This window comes from Carettochelys insculpta, chromosome 7 (genome assembly GCF_033958435.1).
Source record: "Carettochelys insculpta isolate YL-2023 chromosome 7, ASM3395843v1, whole genome shotgun sequence".
NCBI lineage: Eukaryota > Metazoa > Chordata > Testudines > Carettochelyidae > Carettochelys > Carettochelys insculpta.
In genome coordinates, this window is record NC_134143.1 from 29,596,475 (window position 1) to 29,617,757 (window position 21,283).

At 40.7% G+C, this 21,283-nt stretch overlaps 1 protein-coding gene across 4 annotated transcripts in view; it reads left to right on the plus strand.

The window, feature by feature from the left end:
• The window catches only part of SIRT1 (sirtuin 1), a 40,388-nt gene extending 26,418 nt beyond the window's left edge, over nucleotides 1-13,970 (plus strand). For all 4 annotated transcript variants that reach the window (XM_075000194.1, XM_075000193.1, XM_075000196.1 and 1 more), the window contains 3 exons: nucleotides 4,189-4,375; nucleotides 6,794-7,372; nucleotides 10,391-13,970. In XM_075000194.1, the coding sequence (XP_074856295.1) occupies nucleotides 4,189-4,375; nucleotides 6,794-7,372; nucleotides 10,391-10,707 (1,083 nt within the window). In that variant the 3' untranslated portion in view covers nucleotides 10,708-13,970. The remainder of the gene's footprint in view (nucleotides 1-4,188; nucleotides 4,376-6,793; nucleotides 7,373-10,390) is intronic.
• Nucleotides 13,971-21,283: the final 7,313 nt, after the last annotated feature.

Consider the following 21,283-nt stretch of genomic DNA (forward strand, 5'->3'; position numbering starts at 1 on the left):
GGCTCACTGCACCCCTTTTGCTCTATCTCCCAGTTTTCCCAGGGATGAGGCACAGCCAAACAGGGGAGGTCCCCCCTGGATATTGGGTGGTCTTTTGCCCCAGAGGATGTGAGGCAGTCTGGGGTGGGGGGAACCCAGTCTCCTCCCACTCAATCCAGATTCCAGCCTGGAGACCCTAGGTAGCTGTTGCTGGAGGGACTGTGTCCCTCAGCCCAAAATGCACCAGCTTCCTCCCTGGGCCACTTCCTCAGTACCTTCTACTAGCTGCTGTACTTTCCTCTTGCAGGCATTCCTCTGTAGTTCTTTCGTCTTTCCTGGTGCATCCCCTTTTCTTCTTCCCCCTACTTACCTGGCCGGGGGTGGGGGGGGGGTGCTTTTAAAGGGCCTTAACTGGTTGCAGTTGGTTGATTAACCCCAGGTGGTGGATTAGCTGGCTGCTGCAGCCTGATCCTGGATGGGCCTCAGTCCCTGGGAAACATAAAGGCACTGACCCAACTGTCTACGTATTTGCCTTGCATAAGGTTACTGTGGTCAACTGTGGGCTGTGGTCCACCACACTACAAAAACCCCTGCCTTCAAAAAATAAAAGTGTAAACTTTAGCACCTATTTGTCAGCTCAGTTCTACTTCTTGTTCAGCCAATTACCCAAACAAGTTGGTTTATAAAATTATGGGAAATAATGCTGCCTGCTTCTTATTTACAATATCACTCTTAGATGAGGCAGGTATTTGCATGGCTCTGTTGTACCTGGAATCGCAAGATAGTTATAGGCCAGATGTGCTAAAGATTTATATGCACCTTCATGTTTCAGCCAGCTCTCTAGAGGCCATACGTCTATGCTGATGACAGGTTTTGCTCAATAACTATGTGAAACAGAACCACTTAATATTCATTTTTTATCACCTAAATCAGATGCCATTAGCAGAAGATTGATTTTCTTTTTTGGTGGCTTTGGCTTTTGTAGTTTCCATGTTCAGACATCTGAAAATGTGTAGCGAACGTGTACTTAAAATGAACAACGTGTGCTGGTTATCTAAGCCTGCTATAACATGAAATAAATGGCAGGTAGAATAGAGCAGGAGGCATATAGTTCCCCTTCCCCCCAAGAAGTTCAGTCACAAATTTAATTAAAACATTATTTCTTTAAGAGGCATAATCAGCATGAACACATGTCCTCTGGGTTGCGGGGCAAAGCATGTCTGCTGTATAAATACCTTGCTAAGCCAGCAAATACCTGTTCTCACTTTCAGGTGACATTGTAAATAAGAAGCAGGCAGCATTATTTCCATATATGTAAACCAACTTGTTTGTCTTAGGTGAACAAGTAGGACTGATCATAATTTTAGGTGCTAAAGTTTTACACTTGTTTTTTAATACAGTTAGGTAATTAAAAATCTACATTTGTAAGTTGCACTTACATGATGGAAGTTTCTGTGAACAGAAGAATACTGTTTTGTTTATTACTGCGCAAATATTTGTAATAAGAATGAGCACTGTGCACTTTGTATCCTATTTATAATGGAAGTCTGTTTGAAATGTAGATGGGATTCTATTTAACAGTGTGATTTAAAACAAGATAATTGTGTGAGTTAACTGTGATTGATCAACAGTCTACTTACAAAGCTTTGGACAGTTTGGATTGGATATGGGGCATCAGCTGTTTCACTGAGTATTTTTGTATTGGGCCATTAGTTTGAGGTTCAGGACCATGTGAATGGGTTTTTTAGCCTTGAGACAAATAAGATCTGGAGAAAATGAAGGATACCATTTCTAGGTCTCTGGAACTCCTTAATCTAGATCAAGAGAAAATGCCTTCCTGTAATTTTTCCTCCTTATACCAAAGCCTCACCTTGCACATGATTGTTTCCAACTACAATTCCACAGAGGCATTTTTGCCATCAACAGAAGGTGGTGGAGCAATGTAAAATGTCAGGCGGAGAGCAGCTTCACAATCTGTCCTCATCTTTAACAGCAGTACATCAGAGATGAAGTGGTGTGTGAGAGCCCAGAGCAAGCTTCAACTCCATCCTCTGTCCTCTTTGGGGACCACTTGGTTAATTTCCCTTTGGTTTGGGATACTTGAGACCATTTCACATGGATGTGCGATCCAGCTTCCCTCTTCCAGCCCTTAATTACCTCTCCTTTCTCTTGTTTGAATCTGTTCAAAGCAGGAGTGGACTCCTTGTGTAAAGACTAGGACTGCAGAGAAGTGTCTCAACCATACAAAGAGGGAGGGGAGAATCCTATTTTTGGTTTTTCAGAGATGGCTTTTGTGGGATCTCCAGAAATCAACCAGCTTAATCAAAAAATTCAAGGTCCACATACTGACACTGGGTTCCATTACTTCTGCCTCTTGCCCACAGTGCTAGTTCAGTTCTCTACTTAAAAACTTTCTTTTTTCCATATAGCTTTCAGACTGGGTTTCAAAGTTTTTGGCTTAAAAGTCTGCTGATGCTGCCTGGAGTACTCTTCACACCTTTATGCAGCACTAGTCTCTTAATCTGGCATTGAGATCTAATGCTTGCTGTGGGAGGGCAGTTTTGCAGTCTTTGTTAAATGAGAACACTTCAGCCCTCCATCCTAGGAGTTGTACTGCTTGCAAGACTACAAATGGGAACCTGCAGTGGCCACCTCCAAGAGAGATTGTTCAGCAGTAAGTAGTTTTTTGAGAGTGTGGCCTCATACTCCTCACCCTCCTTCCCTTCTTTTCCTAAATTCAAGTCTTAGCACTCTAGTTGAGCAGAAACAACTGAGGCAGTTAGGGCTGTATCAGCCTTTTACAAACTTCATTCTGAGCATTCAAAGCTGTGAGAAAGGGCACTTTTACCTTGTTAAGATGTACTGCTCTCCACAAGGCTCCCATGCTGTGGCTGCAGGGGAGTGTTCATTACACAAGTGTAGCTACAGAGAACACTCAAACTCATTTCTAGTGAGCTGCATTTATCTGTCCTGTGCAAGAGTGGACAATTTATGATGGGAGTTTGTCCTACTGTCAAAATGCAGCATGTTATTGTCTACCCGCTAGAGTTGTGTGGCACTGTATGCATGTAACTTGTGAAAGCTTTCAGGATGAACTGTTACATAAATGTAAAACTATTACAGTGTACACATTGGGAAAGCTGCTTTATATGGGAACATCATCCAAGAATTGACAGTTTATTGCTGTTTAGTTAGAATAATATTAGTACACTCACGCCTCGTTAAATGAGTACTTTACTTATGAGTGCTCACTTAAACGAGCGAAACGCATACTTACCAGACAAGTGAACTCTCCCTGCTAATATGAGCCTTACCTCACCCCCCTGGGGCCCCAACCCACTGCAGCCTGAACCCCCCCCCATGCCAGCCTTGCAGACCCTAAACGACCACAGCCTGAGCCCCCCGCCAGCCTGCACACCCAAACCGCCGCAGTCTTAAACCTCCCCCCCGACAGCCCTGCAGACCCCAGACTGCCACAGCCTTAACGCCCCTCCCCCCACCTGCCCCATGGACCCAACCTGTAGCAACCTGGACCACCCCCTGCCAGGCCCCCCACCGACCCAACCTGCCACCAGGTTTTAACCCTCCCTCCCACTCATGGCACCAAACTTCTCCCCGCCTTTAACCTCCCCCACCTTGCAACCCAAGGTTCACTTACCTTTCAAAAGCAGCACCACATGCTGCCAGTCCTTCCCTGAGTTAGGAGCACTGGGAACCAATCAGACTTATGTATATTTTAATGGTAATTTAGTGTCCCTCTTCCATGTTTCACCTAAGAGCAGAAAGTTGGGAACCAATCGTGCTCATATAGTGAGGGAGAGGTGTGTAAACTTTGCTTGATAGTTATGTATTTAAACCTATGTGAAATTAAGTTCTGGACTTCAGAACAGAAGTTGCCAAATAAAGATTGTGGATTATATTTTTCTTGGGACTGTCCTTTGATTCAAAATCACAAAGTGAGCCTTCTTACACAACCAGTGCTGCTGATATGCACCTGCTACTGTGTGTACATATGAGCAGAGTTTGGGATGCACAACAGGTCTTCCTGGAGCAGAATGACTGCAGAGACTGCATAAATTACTCTAACATCTTTTAATACCTTTCACAATATACATTGTGATAATAAATTACCATGAATTGTTCAAACTTGAAATTTTTCTCTTTAGAAATCTGGAGCCATGATTAGTAATAAAATATTTTATAATGCAGGTTGTTCCTAGATGTCCCAGGTGTCCATCTGATGAACCACTTGCCATCATGAAGCCAGAGATAGTGTTCTTTGGAGAAAACTTACCTGAGCAGTTCCATAGGGCCATGAAGTATGACAAAGATGAAGTTGATCTCCTTATAGTTATTGGGTCATCACTGAAAGTAAGACCAGTAGCATTGATTCCAAGTAAGTGGTTATTACTGATAACTGAAGGGAATGACAGCGAAAGCATTCTAATGCAAACATTTCTGATGAAGACAAATTTTAAAATGTAGAGTAACACCATTTGACTTCAGTTCCACACAATCCCAACAAAATTGACATCCTGTTTGAGATCTACCTTGGTTTTGGTTCATTGTGGAAGCCAGACTGATTAATCTTATTTTTTTCCCCTCAGTTCAACCCTATAATTTAGGAAAAGCTTCCTGTACAAATCTGAGAAGAGGGATAAAAATAAACCTATTTCTTCTTTTAAATAAGTGACAGGGAATGTATGAAAGCAATAAAAATATAATCTAAAATATTGAACTTAACAAAAATAATTCATGCATGGTCGATTTGTCTGCTTTCACTGTATATTTTAGTCCTCCGTCTTATAACAAACTTTTCTTCTCCATTTGTACTTGAATCATATTTTTTTCTTAGGGAGTACTGGTTTGGGGGTTGGGGAGAAGACAAAACATACTTTCCAAAGTCCTTTTAAAATGTCATATTTGTTTTCAAGCCTTTTCCTTTTGAGCACTGTACATAACTAAACAATGGCCATTTCTACACTAGCCCCAAACTTTGAAATGGCCATGCAAATGGCCATTTCGAAGTTTACTAATGAAGCACTGAAATACATATTCAGCGCCTCATTAGCATGCGGGCGGCCGCGGTGCTTCGAAATTGACGCGGCTCGTCCAGACAGGGCTCCTTTTCGAAAGGACCCCGCCTACTTCGAAGTCCCCTTATTCCTATGAGCAGATGGGAATAAGGGGACTTCGAAGTAGGTGGGGTCCTTTCAAAAAGGATCCCCGTCTGGGCGAGCCGTGTCAATCTTGAAGCACCGCAGCCGCCCGCATGCTAATGAGGCGCTGAATATGTATTTCAGCGCTTTATTAGTAAACTTCAAAATGGCCATTTGCATGGCCATTTTGAAGTTTGGGGCTAGTGTAGACATAGCCAATGTGAGTGAGTGTTTGGAATTTCCAGTATATTTAAGTCCCCAGAAGCGTTGAGGAAAACTGTTTTTGTGCTATTGTAGACTGGACAAAACTAGTCCCAATCACTGTTTCAGAAAGTACTGAAAATCACTGCAGCAATAGTTTGGCATGTGCTGCTTTTACCAGTAGCATCTGTTTGTTAGTAACTTTTTAATAAAGTTGTACGAATGCTTTATCAAGTTAAAAAAAAACAAGTTAGGTTGGAACAATTGCTGTTCGGCTGTTCATTGTAATATTCTCTGTTTTATGTATGAGTCATCTTTTCTCCATAGGTAAGCAGTGGTCATTTTAGGCTGAATGGGGGGTATGAAATTGTGACCATAGAGAAATGCTTTTCCTTTACAGATCACTTTTTTTCCCTTATCCAATTTCGTCCTTGAATGAAGTATCTTCAGTCAGATATCTGAAGAACCAAAGATGGGTCAGCAAGTCTGCAGAGGGGCAGGGGGTGTTAAATTCCAAATATGAAAAGGCAGGTCTAAGCAATCCTTTGCTGGCAGTGTGGTTTACAGTCTCAATAAAATAAAGTTAAAACTAAATAAAAAATCTTCTAGATAAATTGATGTCATTAACTGAAAGTTACACTTAAAGCTGAAAATTTTAGCATTGTTTTAAGTAATTAATAAGGTAAATTCAGAACTGAATTTTCCAAGAGATTTAAAGAAGACTCTCTCTTCTATTTATTTACTTTGATCAGTTGACAGTACCCTATTTAATTATAATCAGTTTTTTTTCTGTTTTTTCACATGGTAACAGAGTAAAAACACTTGTTTAAACAAATAAAAGGAAGTGATTATGCAGTGAAAACTCTTTTTCCTATTCAGCTGCCCCCAGACCAGGAGGTTGCCAGATATACCCCTCTATTATCCAGAATAGGTGACTATCTAGTAATGCATAACACTAAAGTAAAACAAGATAAGATATTAAACAACAAATGTAGGCAGAGTAATTTTTTTTTTAAACCAACAAGAGTAGTATTGTACACTGTAAACTATGTTGTATTTGCTGTATTCTGTTTACTTTCACTGTACTGTACTTATGGAAAATGTAACTAAAATACATGTATGGTTAAAATACTGGTTATTTGGGAATTCTGGATAATAGAATTCCAGATATGAAAGTTTATGGTAAAACCACAAAATTGCTGAAAGACAAAGGGCATGTAGAACACGTGAAATTAGTATTTTTTTTAATGATTAGGGTTTAAGTTAACCATTTACTACTTAAACTTTGTTTTAGTCTCGTTAGTGGGTTTATACAGTGAACTTGGAGAACTTCCACCTAACAGATTTTCATTTTCAGTAATGTTAATGCATTCTAATTGCAGTTAAAGAATCTTACCTTTACTGAAACAATAATTATTTTTAATTTTGTGGTGACTGATATTTTCTGTGCATAGGTTCCATCCCCCATGAAGTGCCTCAGATCTTAATTAATAGAGAACCTTTGCCTCATCTACACTTCGATGTGGAGCTTCTTGGAGACTGCGATGTCATTATTAATGAATTATGTCAAAGACTAGGTGATGAATATACAAAACTTTGCTATAGCTCAGTAAAACTTTCAGAAATAACAGAAAAGCCCTCACAAATGTACAAGGAACTTCAAATTCATTCAGCTGAGTTACCACCTACTCCTTTAAACATTTCTGAAGACTCTAGTTCATCAATCAGAATGACACCACCGGGTCCTTTAGTGGTACTCTCGGAGAATCCAACTGAGTGTAAGGCAGAACATTCTGATCATGCCTCAGAATGTAAAAACTGTTGCATAGAGAAAAAATTACAAAAAGTACAAACATGCTCAGAATACACCGAAAGTATTACTGGCCAGTTAATGAACTCAGAACATATGAAGGATAATAGTTCTAACAAAGAGGAAAACAAAGAGAAAACTGAAATAACTTCATCTGTTGAAACAGTGAAGAAATGTTGGCCAAACAGATTTACAAAAGAACAAATTAGCAAGCGGCTTGATGGTAAGTGTTAATTCACATACTGTGTCTATTTTGTTTTCCATATTTAGGATACAAGAGCTTACAGAATTTTAAATCATTAAAATGTTAATTTATTAACGGCAGTAGAGAACCATGGTTTCCAGAGACACTTTAGCAATATATGAAGTAGTCTGTTTTTGAGAATCCACTATGTGCAGTGACAGTGAAAAATGCTTCATTTGAATAACATGGGAAGAATCTAAGGAATTAAGTTTTTTTCTTTTCTCCTAAGCTATTAAAGCATGAGGTGGGGAAAAGCAATATTCAGGGCAGTTATTAAAAATAAGGTTAGGCACTACTTCGAAGTAGCCAACGGAATCTACACACATTTTCCCTTACTTCAAAGTAGGAAGCCCAACTTTGAATTTCTTACTCCATTCCCAGGAATGGAGTAGTGCCCTACTTCGAAGTTTAACTTCGAACTAGGGTGTGTGTAGGCGCTCCACTTCAAAGTTGTACTTCAAAATAAGGAACTTAAGTTATTTTTGTAGCATAGACACAGCCAAACGTTTTTCATTACTCGGCCAAAGTAACTTTTGGAGAGCATTTACAAAAGAAGCTTGATTATCCAGCATTCCTGGGGTAGAGGGGCCTCTGGATAATCAAATTTTCCTGTATCGGAGGGGTAGCCGTGTTAGTCTGGATCTGTAGCAGCAACGAAGGGTCCTGTGGCACCTTATAGACTAACAGAAAAGTTTAGAGCATGAGCTTTCGTGAGTTAACTCACTTCAGCATCTGAAGAAGTGAGTTAACTCACGAAAGCTCATGCTCTAAACTTTTCTGTTAGTCTATAAGGTGCCACAGGACACCTCAAATGTTCCTGTTAGTCAGGTGGGGCCACTGTTCCCACTCGACTGGCCCTCGCCAGCAGTGCCAGTTAACAGATTATGCCAGTTATCAGAGTGTTGGATAACACAACTTCTACTATAATTTGTTAATCCTCTCTTACTCTAAATTGTAAATAAAACTTCTGTTCAGTGTTTTATATTTCAACATAATGGCTATAATACTTTGGGTAACAAAAGCATAATGTTGAGTGGGAAAGAGATCTCATAAGATTTAACTTTTAAAGCCGTCACTGTCATGACACAAGTAATATGATGTTATAAAATATTAGTACCAACACTTCATCCTACGTCTTTAATCCTACTATTTGAAGAAACTTTTTGGAATTCCTGAAAATCTCTGTAGTATTTCTGTTGCATAATCCATTGAAAGGTCTGATGTGACTTATAGACAAGTTACTACTTCAGTGTTAAAAATAAATTGACATTGATGGTCTTTTAGATTTGTGAACTCTCCAGAGCAAAGACGGTATCTATCTTTTTGTGTTTGTACAGAACCCAATATAACGAAGGCTGAGTCTGGATTTTGTAGTACTGTAGTAAAATTTAATATTTAATCCTAAGAGTTTAGGAAGACATCTACAGATCTGAGGAGACAGAACAGGTCGCTGTAAGAAAGCTGTACTCTATCCATGCTCGTTAGTGGAATTCTCCCATTTGTTTAAACTATACTGTTTTATAACCATATATATTTACCTCATTAAAACCAACACTCCTTATTTTAAAGAATTTAGAATCTAATCCCTGCTCTTTGGATTGGTAAAAAGATACTCCAGTGAGCTGATATGGAAGTGGTGATCAGTATGTTAAAGAACATAAAACTTTAATTGGATTAAAATAGAGTAGCGGATTGGATAAAACTGGCAAACTATGTCTGATGTACACAGTTAAAGAAAATTCCTAAATATTCCTATCTTCTCTGACTGGAGAGAATATATCTAGGAGATAGTCAGACAGGCAGACAGTCAATCGGTCATGGATAATTTTTAAAGCATTCACGTGGCTCTGCTTCAGCAAAAGTGAACAAAATCTGTTAGTGCACTAAAGGATTAGACTTCAAGAACAGAGGCAATGAAATAAAAGGGAATAGTAATCTTAATGTAACCTATATAAACATTTAGTTATCTGAATTAATTGCTGCAAGTGTATGAGATACGGTTTTTCAAAAACAACTTGGTAATTGTGAATATTAATATTGAATGCCTTGAAAACCAATACTGTTGTGGGTGCAGTTTGCAACTCCTAATCTGAAACTCTCTAGTCCAGCAACATCCCTTGTCAGGCAGGATGAGGGATGTCACTGGACCAGAGAGCTAGGCAGAAGGGTGCAGCTCATATCCTCTAGCAGTTCTGGGAAGTGGGGGCTGAAGCAGAGCCCACATCCCCCCCCAGCAACCCTGTGTCTGCCAGAAGCCCAGGGCTGGGTCCAGCTTCCTCCAGTAGCCCTGCAGGGGTTGAGGCAGTCATACGTGGCTTGGGCCCCAGTTCTGGGCTGGAGCTGGCTTCCCCTGGCAGCCCTCTTGGCTGGGACAAGATCTGGCTTCCCCCAGCAGCCCTGCAGGGCCAGGGGCAGCTACTCAGGTCTGGAGCTCTGTCCCCAGCATGGACCGGAGTCAGCTTCCCATGGCAGTCCCGCGGCATAGACGGTTGCCTGGCAGCAGCCACAGGCTAGGACCCTGGGTAACAGCAGTAGGTAGGGGAGTAGCCCAATGGCAGGGGTTGGAGGGGTAGCTTGGAGGCCCCTGGCAGGGAACCTTTCCTGGTCTGGCAAATTCTCTTGTTCAGGACTGGTCAGATTCCGACCTCACCAGACCCAGAGAGGTGGAACCAGTATTTCAATCTCATGCTTCAGGGCTGAAATTGATCACAAGTGGGCATCAGGAAAGATTATCCCTTTCTTGTACAGTAATGCATACTTTGTATTTAACAAGTGTATGTTATGGGAAAAGAGAGAAGGAATGCCTTGCTTTCCTGTTAAGCATCTGGCATTTTCCACTGCTAAATGCAGGATAACTGACTATAATGGTCTTAACTTGTTCCTGTTAGATTTTTACATAATCTTGCACTTTTGGAATTAGAAAGATTGCACTGTACCATAGGTATTTTAAACATAATAATAAAGCAGATTCTTCTTCTTTGGTTAAATGTATTTCAGATACTCAATACTTATTTTTACCACCAAATCGCTACATTTTCCATGGTGCTGAAGTATACTCAGACTCCGAAGATGATGTAATATCTTCTAGTTCTTGTGGAAGTAGTAGTGATAGTGGTTCTTGTCATAGTCCAAGCTTAGATGTAGAAGATGAAAGCGAAATTGAAGAATTCTATAATGGCATGGAGGAGGAGGATGTTCTAGAGAGAGAAGAGGAGACTGGATTTGGGGAAGATGGAGTTGAACCAGATGCAGCTGGTGAACCAGAATATAAAAATGAAGCTGCAGGAACTGATTGTCCATCAGACAAATTGTAAGGTAATAATTGACTGACTACAGGAACTTTCCCACCAGCAATAGGAGATTTGGCATGTTGGAATGAGGGTTTGTCTGAACATAGGGCAAGGAAACCATACACATGGATTGTTTATAAACAATTAAAACAGAATTTCATGCATAGTTTTTAACTTTTTTCAATAAAATTCTGTAACTGTGCATTCAACACTAATTCTGTTTTTAAAGGTACCAAGAGTATCTTTAAGCAGTTGTCACTTAACTTTTAAGTTCATTTGTGTGATCGTGTGTGCGTGTGTGCGCACGTGTATATACACACTATTTTTGCTTAATTAATTTCAAGTGTATTACTTTCAAAGAGTTTTGAAAAGCCATTGGAATGTTAAACTAATATAAAGGGAACAGCTAATCTAGACCAAAGAATGGTATTTTCACACCTCATGCTTTATAACTGTTTGGTTTATTTAAATCCTTGTTGTGCTTCTGCTAAATTTTTCATTTTTTAAAAATAATCTGTCTCATTAAACAGTGGCATTTTCCAAGACTTTATGTGGCAGCTACTTTTTGCTTTGTTACTGTGTATATTTGAGATCTTGTGAGAAGATAGTTAAAATAAAGCAAGACAGCACTTGTGTTTTTGCCTTTCTGAGACTTTATATAAAGTGCTCTGAAGAGCATAATGTTTAATTAGAATTTTTGAAGGATGACTGATATTGCTCATGCATGTGAAGTATTGTCTATAATGGCTTATAATTATAACAAGACAGTAAGAAATGTTATAAAAATATTTGTTAAAGAAACAAATATTGGATCCTCAAATTGCAGAAGTTTTTCAAGTCACCATGTAAAAGATCTATCCGTGTAATATAGCTTGCATAAATCCATTTTGATGAACTGCCAAGATGTTAATATGCAAGCTGCTATGAATTTGTAAATCTCCTACTTCTAGGACAATGGAAGGAAGAATAGACGATCTTTCCTAGTTGAGTGCTTATAATTTAAATTAGTTTATCCCCTCTCCATTGCACAAAAAGTTGGCAACTGCTTACACTTTCTAAAGTATTTTGGTAAAATGCAGTGTAACCATAACTCAACCAGCAAGCATGCCACTTTGAGGTTCTGTCTCTTGTTCAAAGAATGATACCTTATAATCTCCTTGTTCAGTGTTTTGTACTAGAAAGCAAAGCAGCTACTGAAATTGGCTCTTAAAATCTATCTTCAAGTGCTAGGCTGCCTTAAAACTGGATGCCACAAGTTTTGGTTTTTTAAACTGCAAATTTGTTTTCATGCTTTTATAAATAAATATTTTGTAAAATTGCACCATATAGTAGTGAATGAAGCATTTGTTTTCTATTAACCACTTTCTTGCAATGCTGATCCAAAAGAATTCTACAGGCTTAGATTATTCATATTTTGCTGTAATATTTATTACATTTTGGAATTTGTATAGTAGCCATTCTTTAAACATAGAATAATTAGTTAAGTAATTCAGAGACTGTCAGATGTATTAAAAATGGCCTTCTGTGTTCATCTGAAAATGTTGGTATGTTGTCTCGTGGCCCAATTTTTAAGACAGATTTTATTTGGCTACACTAAATGCAGTATGTTTAGTTTCCACTTGCATGTCACAATGTATTAGTTTGTGCTATAGGAGATATTTTAAATTGAAAGATTGTTTTAAATTATTTTTACAGTGAGGATTGTTTTCTGCTTTTTTATATTGTGTATATAGCATCTTTTATGTAATCTACTGGCATATGTTTTGTAGAAGATTGTTTAAAATGACTGGCTCTCTTCCTGCAACTTTTGAAATGCAAACCAGTGTTTTATATTCATATACTCTGTTCTAAAGTCTATTAAAATTGTCATTTGACTTTTGTTCCAAGAATTTCTGTATAGGGTTTTAAGGTATGTGAGAAATTTTAGAAGTTTACAAGATCCCGTGTGAAATATCAACAGGTAGGCTGTGAAAAACATATTGTGCCCCCCCCGCCCTTACTCTTGATTGGCATGAATGTGAAAACACAACCAAGAGGTGGAGCTAGAACTTCTCTGCCCCACTACACCTTATATGAAAGAATTCATCCATACACACTTTTACCCACTGAGTGGCCCCTTGAATGAGAATGAGAATAGGCTCTATTCATTCTATGTCCATGAAATCTTTAACTTATTAAAGAGCAAAGACAGGTGCTACCCACGATAGGCCTGACAAAAGGCTATTTTCCCTGTGCCTTTTCTCATACAGCAAGATATGTAAATATTTAATTGAAGGTGGGCAGCAATAAACAAACACACATACATTAGCAGATATCTATTTTTGATCACTACATCCAGAACAGTGCTCAAGACATGCTCTTTGCAAAGTAATTGCTCTAGAGGTGTCTGTGTGGGCTAACAATCTCACCCATTAGTAATAATTCACCCCAGAGTTCTGATGTTAAATAGTTTGTTTTAAAGTTCAGAAATGGTACGGTCCAGTGTTCTACCCTTTCTTTAAAGGGCTTTTTCACTTCTGTCTACCCTAATGCCTGTGCTAACATATTGGGTAAAATCTAAGGCTAGGTCTATACTGCCATGGAAGATCAACCCAGGGTTAATCTTCCTAGGGTTTATTTCATGCACGCGTGAAACATCGCTTTTCGGGGTCAGAGTTGACCCTGGAACTTCTTATGCGCGGTGAGGATTAAGGAAGTTCAACAAGAGAGAAACTCCCATCGACCTTCTTCTGTGTAAACAGATAGTGAAGTCTGCCACTGATAAGTCGATTTTAGCCACACAATTGGCATAGCTAAAATTGCATATTGGCAGTTGATGTCTGTCTGTATTAGACATAGCCTAAAAACCATGTACAGTAACATCTTACTATTTTGTATGGATCCTTGTGTGATACTTGCTATCCCCTCTTGATAATTTTCTATGCTAGCAAATTACAATGTATTACTGTACCACAGCCTTGATTACTCTTATTAGACGTGAACAGTCTGTGTTTATTCTTGACCGAAGACTTGCCCTTTCTGGAGGGTAGAAAACTGAAAATTAGGATGCTGCATAAATGTCATTGATATATGCTGAGAGCTTTTGTGATTGTAGATGGACAATTTGAATGCCTTAATCCCTCCATTCTGTAAAACACAGTCTGAAAATTGATAAGTGTATGCATATAATATATGGATAAATGTTCTGCCTTGAACCATCCCATCTGAGAATATAACTATGGCATCCTGAGATTATAGAATTTATTGCAAACCAGATAAATGTAAATTAACTAAGCTGATAGTATAGAAATAAAAGCCTAACAAGGGGCTCAGATTTTTATACATCTATTTTATAGTTCTGTAAATACTCTACAGGGGTGGGGGTGGGGGGAGAACTAGTTCTAGCTGGGAGTGGAATAAGAGCTGTCGTGTGTTTTTGTATCTGACTCAGTAGCAAGTGCTGCTTCAGCTACTTCAGGGCTCTTTTTGCCAGCAGTATTTTGTCAGAATCAGAGTCCCATACAAAAATCATACCCTCTCCCTCCATTTTGTACACTTTATTTTTTCATAGCAAGTGACTCCTTTATTCAACATTTTTATTAATGGATTTAAGTGCATATATTTTAGCTAGAGTTACAAATTTCCAGGAAAGAAATTGAATGTCATAGTTCTGAGTGAAGAGCATTTTATACTGACTGTCTAGAAATCTGAAAGATAATGCTGATTGGCATTCACTTTTCTTTACCATTTTAAGATTTAAAAATCACACTGCAAAGAGCTAATTATTTTCCAAATCCATTTTAAGGCCCTTCATTACCCTTTCACATCATACAGATGAATTGTGCTAAACAGTATAATGGAAAACAATGGAGCTTGCAAGTTTTTTTCTGACAGTATTATACAATGTGTGCTTGTTAATTCTTGAAATGTAATATGATATGAGTATACTTTTTCATTCAAAATATCTTCCCACTAAAATTAACAGCTCCTACATGGAAACAGAATATAGTACTTATCCATATACTTAAGACCAGAATGATAACTTTTAACAATAATCACGAAAGCTGTAGCTGGATTGAACGTGTACATTCAGGCAAATTAAAATGGAGTTTCTGGTCTCCAGCTTCTTCTATATGCATGTCAGTTACCTTAAACTGTGGGATATGAGTGTGACTAAGGCTATGTCTACACTATGCGATAAATTCAATTTTTTTAATAAATTTGATTTAACATTGTTCTTATGAATTTGAATTCAAGTGGCCACAAAGCGTCTTGAAATTTGACCCCTTGTTTATTGTTGTTTCTACATCCCCATTGCCCTGTCTGTGCAAGTTCAACAGTGTGAGCAGTGCATTGTGGGTACCTATCCCACAGTGCCTTAGTCCCCGTTGCTTGTGGGTGTTTCATGATAGAATCCCAGAATGCAAAGCACTGTCCCAGAATTCAGAGCACCCAGTAACAGAAGTCAGACCCCTCCCAAACGCACCAAAGTTCCCTGTGCCACACATCCACCCCGGATGTTGGCGTAGCAGGAGGGCAGCTATGCTATCAGCCCCGTACACCCTCACCTGGTTCCATCAGCTGCATGTCCACTGCAGACATTAGCACAACAGCAGGCAGCTGTGCCTTCAGCCCTCCCTACCTGGATTCCCTGTACTGCACGTCCTCTGTGGACCTTGGCATAGTGGCAGGCAGCTGTGCAATCAGCCCTGTGAACCCCTGCCCAGTTCCACCAGCCTTTATATTTGCAGGCCTGCATGCTGCAGAATTCAAATTCAATCAGAAATTTTTAGGCTTCCTGTGACCTTTTTCCTGCACACCTGGATAGAGAGTGGAAAAAGGAAGCAGCAATACGTGGAGCGTTACCATGTAGTTTTGTGGGGTACACGTGAGACACTTCTGCAGGCTAATAAATTGGAATTAAAGACATGGTGTTTCCACACTAGCCTTTAAATTCAAAATTGATGCTATATCCATCTGGTAGTAGCGACATTTTGTTATCAGTATTAGGGCTCACTAATTCAAGCTAATGGTCTTTACACTGAAGTCAATAATGTTTTAATATTGAGCTAACTCCTTTTAAATTCAAATTTATCTCATAGTGTAGACACAGCCTAACTTAGCCTTACACCTCTATGAACTTGTTTCCCTCTTCTTCTTGTTTAAGATCCCCCTACAGTTTACCCAGTGCCTTGACTTCTCTATTCCTCTCTAACTCCAACCCCCGCATCTCACCGGCTTCCCGCCACCACCACTTAGTCTCCTTATTCCACTGAAACAGCCCTCAGTAAGGCTGTGGCCACACTAGCCCCTCCTTTCGGAGGGGCTACGGTAATTTGGCACTTTGGCATATGCTAATGAGGTGCTTCCATGAATGCCGCTTTCCATTAGCATAACAACAGCCACATGCACTTCAAAACTGCCAGTTTCAAAACACACACACTGCTCATGTAGCCGGGAGCCTTTCCAAACAACCTCCCCGATTTCAAAAGCTCCTTATTGCCATCGGGAGCATGCGTTTTGAAACCGGCAATTTCAAAGCATGTGTGGCTGCCATTATGCTAATGAGGCACTGCATATTCATGGTGGTGCCTCATGAGCATCTGCCAAAGTGCCATATTACCATAGCCCTTCCAAAAGGAGGGGCTAGCGTGGCCACAGCCTCAGTGTCTAGACAGGGCTTTTACCACACTTCAGAATGAAAGCCTCTAGTAGTGTGCCCTCTAGAAGTGCACGCTGTGGACATACAGGAGTGGTGTGATGTGCTGTGCAGTGGGGGCATGGTATTATTTGAGCATATCTCATGAGCTTTGTCTGGCTGCTGAGCTATGTGCATTATGGGTTTCATGGGGGATGCCAGGCTAGTTAAATTTTTCAAAATTCCATGACTCAGCTGACCCCACCTGTACTTCCTTTATGGTTGGGCAAATGCCATAATTAGAGCTAGCAAGCATGGACTCAACTGCTCCATAACATTGTGCTGTCAACCTCAAATACACAGAGGCTTCTTGGCCTGTATTTCAACACACAAAGTCAGATGAGTTTGACTTGTGACTTCACTATCTGCACCACTGCCCAGATGACACGGTGGTAGCAACAGCAGCTCCTCCAGTATCAGGAGGATCATCAATAGCTGTGGAACTGAGATGTGAATGAGAAAGAAGAGGCAGTGCCCAAGCAATGTTCTTTCTAATCCTTTCCATTCATGTATGGATTTTTTCCATTCCTGGCTTGTATTTTGCTAGTGTAGTGTTGAACCCCCATATTTCTATAGAAATATATTGTTAAACATGAACACGCATAACTCAAATATGTTTTATGCAAAATGGGGCAAGCAACCTTTCATAGAAGAGCTTGTAGGCCCCTGAACGTACGTGTTTATCATTCCTATATTGAAATTAAAAATACGAAGTATAAACCTGCTTATATATCTAAATATGCTAATGAAAACCAGTGGCAGTACCCAAGACAATGATCTGTGAATAGTCTTGTTTTTCCTGCAAGCCCAAACTAGGCTTGGTCCTGCTAAGACAGACATGTAGCCAGTTCCCTTTATTCTGGAACACATTTTGGATGTGGTACTTTTCTATGGGGGTGAAAAGGGTTAAAGCTGAACACGCAGGATTCCCACCATGGACAAAATCTTTTTGTAGGCAGAGAACCAAACAGTGGAGGAATTGGCAGTTGCCAAACACCAAGATAACACCTGCTTAGCAGGAAGAGGACTGCTGGAAACATCTAAGATTGAACAGAAGGAAGTAACAGTCAAATTGGGAGGCTTCCCAATTTGTGGGTAAAAGATTTATAACTACTGTTAGGGTAAGAAATTACATGTAGCAAGCTTCTTGGACTGAATCTTAGCTAGCCTGTTTTGTTTTATGTTGCTTAGTAATTGAGTTTGATCTGTTTTCTATCATTTGTCCAATGTACTCTGTTAGTTGTGTGCTTGTGCACACAGAGGAGATTCACATCCTGCCCACCTGATTAGCAGACCTCCCACAACTAGGTTTTTGTTCTTACTCTACTGGTGCTGCACATAGAAAAATGTGTTCCATATGTGGATGGAAAAGATTAGCAGGAACATTGCTTACAATCACTTAAATTCTACTTTTTCTACTTTTGTTTATTAACAAACCCAGTGCAAATAATCGTTACGGGGGGGGGGGGGGGGGGCAACAGCTATGCATATCTTTTTCATTGATAAAACGGGCAAAGTTATCAGATTGGTCTGTGTAAAATGTTTATGCAGACTAAGATGAATTTATCTGCAGTTTTGATCCCACTGGATCTGTGCTCCTTAGTGTTGTGTCAAATCTCTGTGGCTGAGCATTCCCAGAAATGAGCCACTCTCAGTGCCTGTATTGCTCTGCTGTGGGCTGTATCCAATCTCTGCCTTTACTGGGGCAGGGAAGGGGGAAGACGAGAGCTTCTAACTCAGCAGGACAGGGTGCTATGATACCCTAGAGGACTGAAAAGTGGGCTCAGTGGTATGAACAACCCATCAGGTTACTGTATCAAGATGATGTCTGTGACCCTACTCATAATAAGTATGTTCTACCAAAACCTCACCTGACTTCATAAGGACGTTATCCTCAAATGGAATGTCTCTCGTACATTACAGCAAATAAGATGAAACACATTTTGCCCAAACCATTAGTTTTCATGTTAGCCAATGGAGACCTCACGGTAGACTAGACATCAAGAACAGGAAGGCAGCCACAACATTTACTAAATGTAAAGAAATCAAGAATATCCAGGACTGGAACAAAATTTGAGAATTTTCAATTCAGAAGATTGCTGTATGTTGGCAGACAGAGCTGGAGATTGACCAAAACCTTAGACAGAAAACCAAACACTTTCAAAAATAAGTTCCAACAAATATTTCTGGGAGTTGGTTGGGGGAAAAAAAGGCAGTTACCTACTTTCCATAATTGGTGTTCATCAAGATGTGTTGATCATGTCCATTCATCATAGGTATGTGTGCTTGCCATGTGCACCAGTGCTGGAAGATTTCCCTGCAGCAGTGCCTGTAGGGGCCAGCTTTGGCATCCCCTGGAGTGGTGTGCACGTGCCATGTTCTATAGGGTGCTTATCAGCCCTCTCCACCATTGGTTCCTTTTTGCCAGAAACTCCAGCAGTGGGGAAGAAGAGCAGGATGTTGACTGTACATGAGTAACACATTTTGAAGAACACCAATTATGGAAACCATGTAACTGTCTTTCCTTGGAGTGCTTACTCATGTGGATTTGACATAGGTGACTACAAGCCATGCTTCCAGAAGGAGGAGGAGTTTCAGAAAATGCAGATTGCAACACAGTTCTACTGAACCCACCATCGTACCAGACTTGTGTGATGGCACAGTGGTTTGTAAAAGTATGGACTGAGAGCCATGTTGTAGCTTTGCAGATATCCTGCATGGGAATATGAACTAGGAAGGCTGCCAAAGAGTCCTGTGCCCTGGTTTTGTTCGCTCACACCAGGGGAAGAGGTTGAAATCCTGCAAGATCATAGCATGTTTGGATGCATAACATTATCCATTTAAACAGCCTTTGCATGGATACCAGGAGTCCTTTCATTCTGTCGGTGTAAGCAACAAGGAACTATGATGACTGGCAAAAGCTCCTGATGTGGGCCAGATGAAAAATGTGTGCTGTCCTGATGTCCAGAACATGGAGATGCCTTTCCTTCCTAGAACTATAAGGTTGGGGTAGAACTGGAAAGAAGCTATCCTGCCCCATGTGGAAAGAGACCACTTTTGTGACAAAGGAAGAGTGACATCTGCGCTGCACCTTCTCCTTGAAAAAGACTACATGGTGGCTCTAGAGTTAGCTCATGGAGCTCAGACACCCCTGGCCAAAGTGATAGCTGCAAGGAAGGCTCCTTCTAGGACAGGTGTGAAAGGGGGCATGATGCCACGGTTTCAAAGGGAGGAACAAGTTAAAGTCCCACTGTGGAACAGGAGGCCAAGTTCTTGGAACAAGCTTTTCCAAACCATTGAAGAATCTAGCCATCTTCTCTTGTGTGAACATTGACCATTCTTGGATCAGCAGAGGGAAAGCTGCCAGATGGACCTTGACAGAGGCAGGGCCTTGGTACCTCAAATGGAGGAAGTAGAAAATAGACTGTATGGGGGCCTCATATCAAGACAGAGAATCTCATCTAATTAGCTAAATACGTATGCCTAATGGTTGGTTTGCAACTCTTCGGGAGAACTCACCTCTCACCTTCAGAACAGGTTTGCTCCTAACTCAGCAATGAAAGAGCCATGTCAACAGGCAGAGGGACTCCAAGTCTGGGTGCAACAGTTGACTATGGTCCTTGGACAATAGGTCCAGAAGTGTCACCAGGTGTCATGGAGGGAGGGCAGCAAGAAACACCAGAGTGCCTTGCCTTTTGATGTAATACATTTGAGCAGTGTTGTCCATGAGAACTTTGATTCTCCTGCCAAAAAGGTAGGAAAGCAAACCTCACCTGCACTGCATACGACCTGGAGCTTCTTGACATTTATGTGGAGGATTCTTCCTCCTAGGACAAGGCATCCTGAGTTCAGAGGTTATCCAGATGAGCAAAGTCTGAAGCATTGGAGATAAGTTTCACCAAGTGTAGGGCTGTGTGAAAAGGGATCCCTCCCATAACATTTGCACTGCTCATTCACCTCGAAAGCATAGCTAGGACTGGGGGAAGGATGGTCACTACCTAATTCAGGGTGTGTCTGGAGGAGAAGACGACTGAGGGCAGCCAGCACTGGAGAGAAAGCATCCTGAGCCTGGCATGGCAGACCATACAGGTACATGCTTTTATGTGGCTGAGGAGATGGAGGCACGTCCTTACCATTTTGAGAGGAGTCACAAAAAACTTGGTCAACGAGATCAACTAGAGAGCAGAACCTGTCTGGAGGGAGGGATGCCCTTGCATGGGTGGAATTGAATACTGTCCTGATAAACTTGATTCTCTTTGTAGGCACTAACATCAATTTTTGTGTATTTATGGGAAAACAAAAGCTGGGGCTGATCCAGCACATGGAGAGGTATATTGTCCTGGGGTGTATCCTCAAAAGTGGTGCTTGTTCAAAGACTTCTATCTGATAGAGACTGCCTGAAGCTGAGGGTATGGCTGCTTGTTCAGCTTCCTCTTATACCCCTAGTCTCTACTTTTGGCTAACTGCTGATTGGATTGGGAGAACTGAGATTGAGCTTGCTGGGGCTTACATGTCTTGTAGGTGGGCATGGCACACACAGGCCCAAGGTTTGTGGAGTTGGGCACAAGTCCTTAAGGACAAGCAGGTTGACATCCATTTGTTCCATGAACAGGGCAGCACGATCAAAAGGCAGGTCTTGAATGGATTGCTGCACCTCTACAAACAGACCTGACAGCTGCAGTTAGGATAGCCTCCTTGCAGAGACCGCAGTTGCCATGGAGCAAGCTGCAGAGTCTGCCTCATTGGAGGCCACTTGGAGTGCTGCTCTCATTCTAGTAGCACCCTACTAGGCCAACTCCCATAATGCCTTCCTCAAAAAGAGCAGACTCAAACTTAACCAAAGCCTGCCACATATGCAGGTCATAGTGGGCCATGAGAGCTTGGTGATTTGCCACTTGAAGGTGGAAGCTAAAACAAGAATAA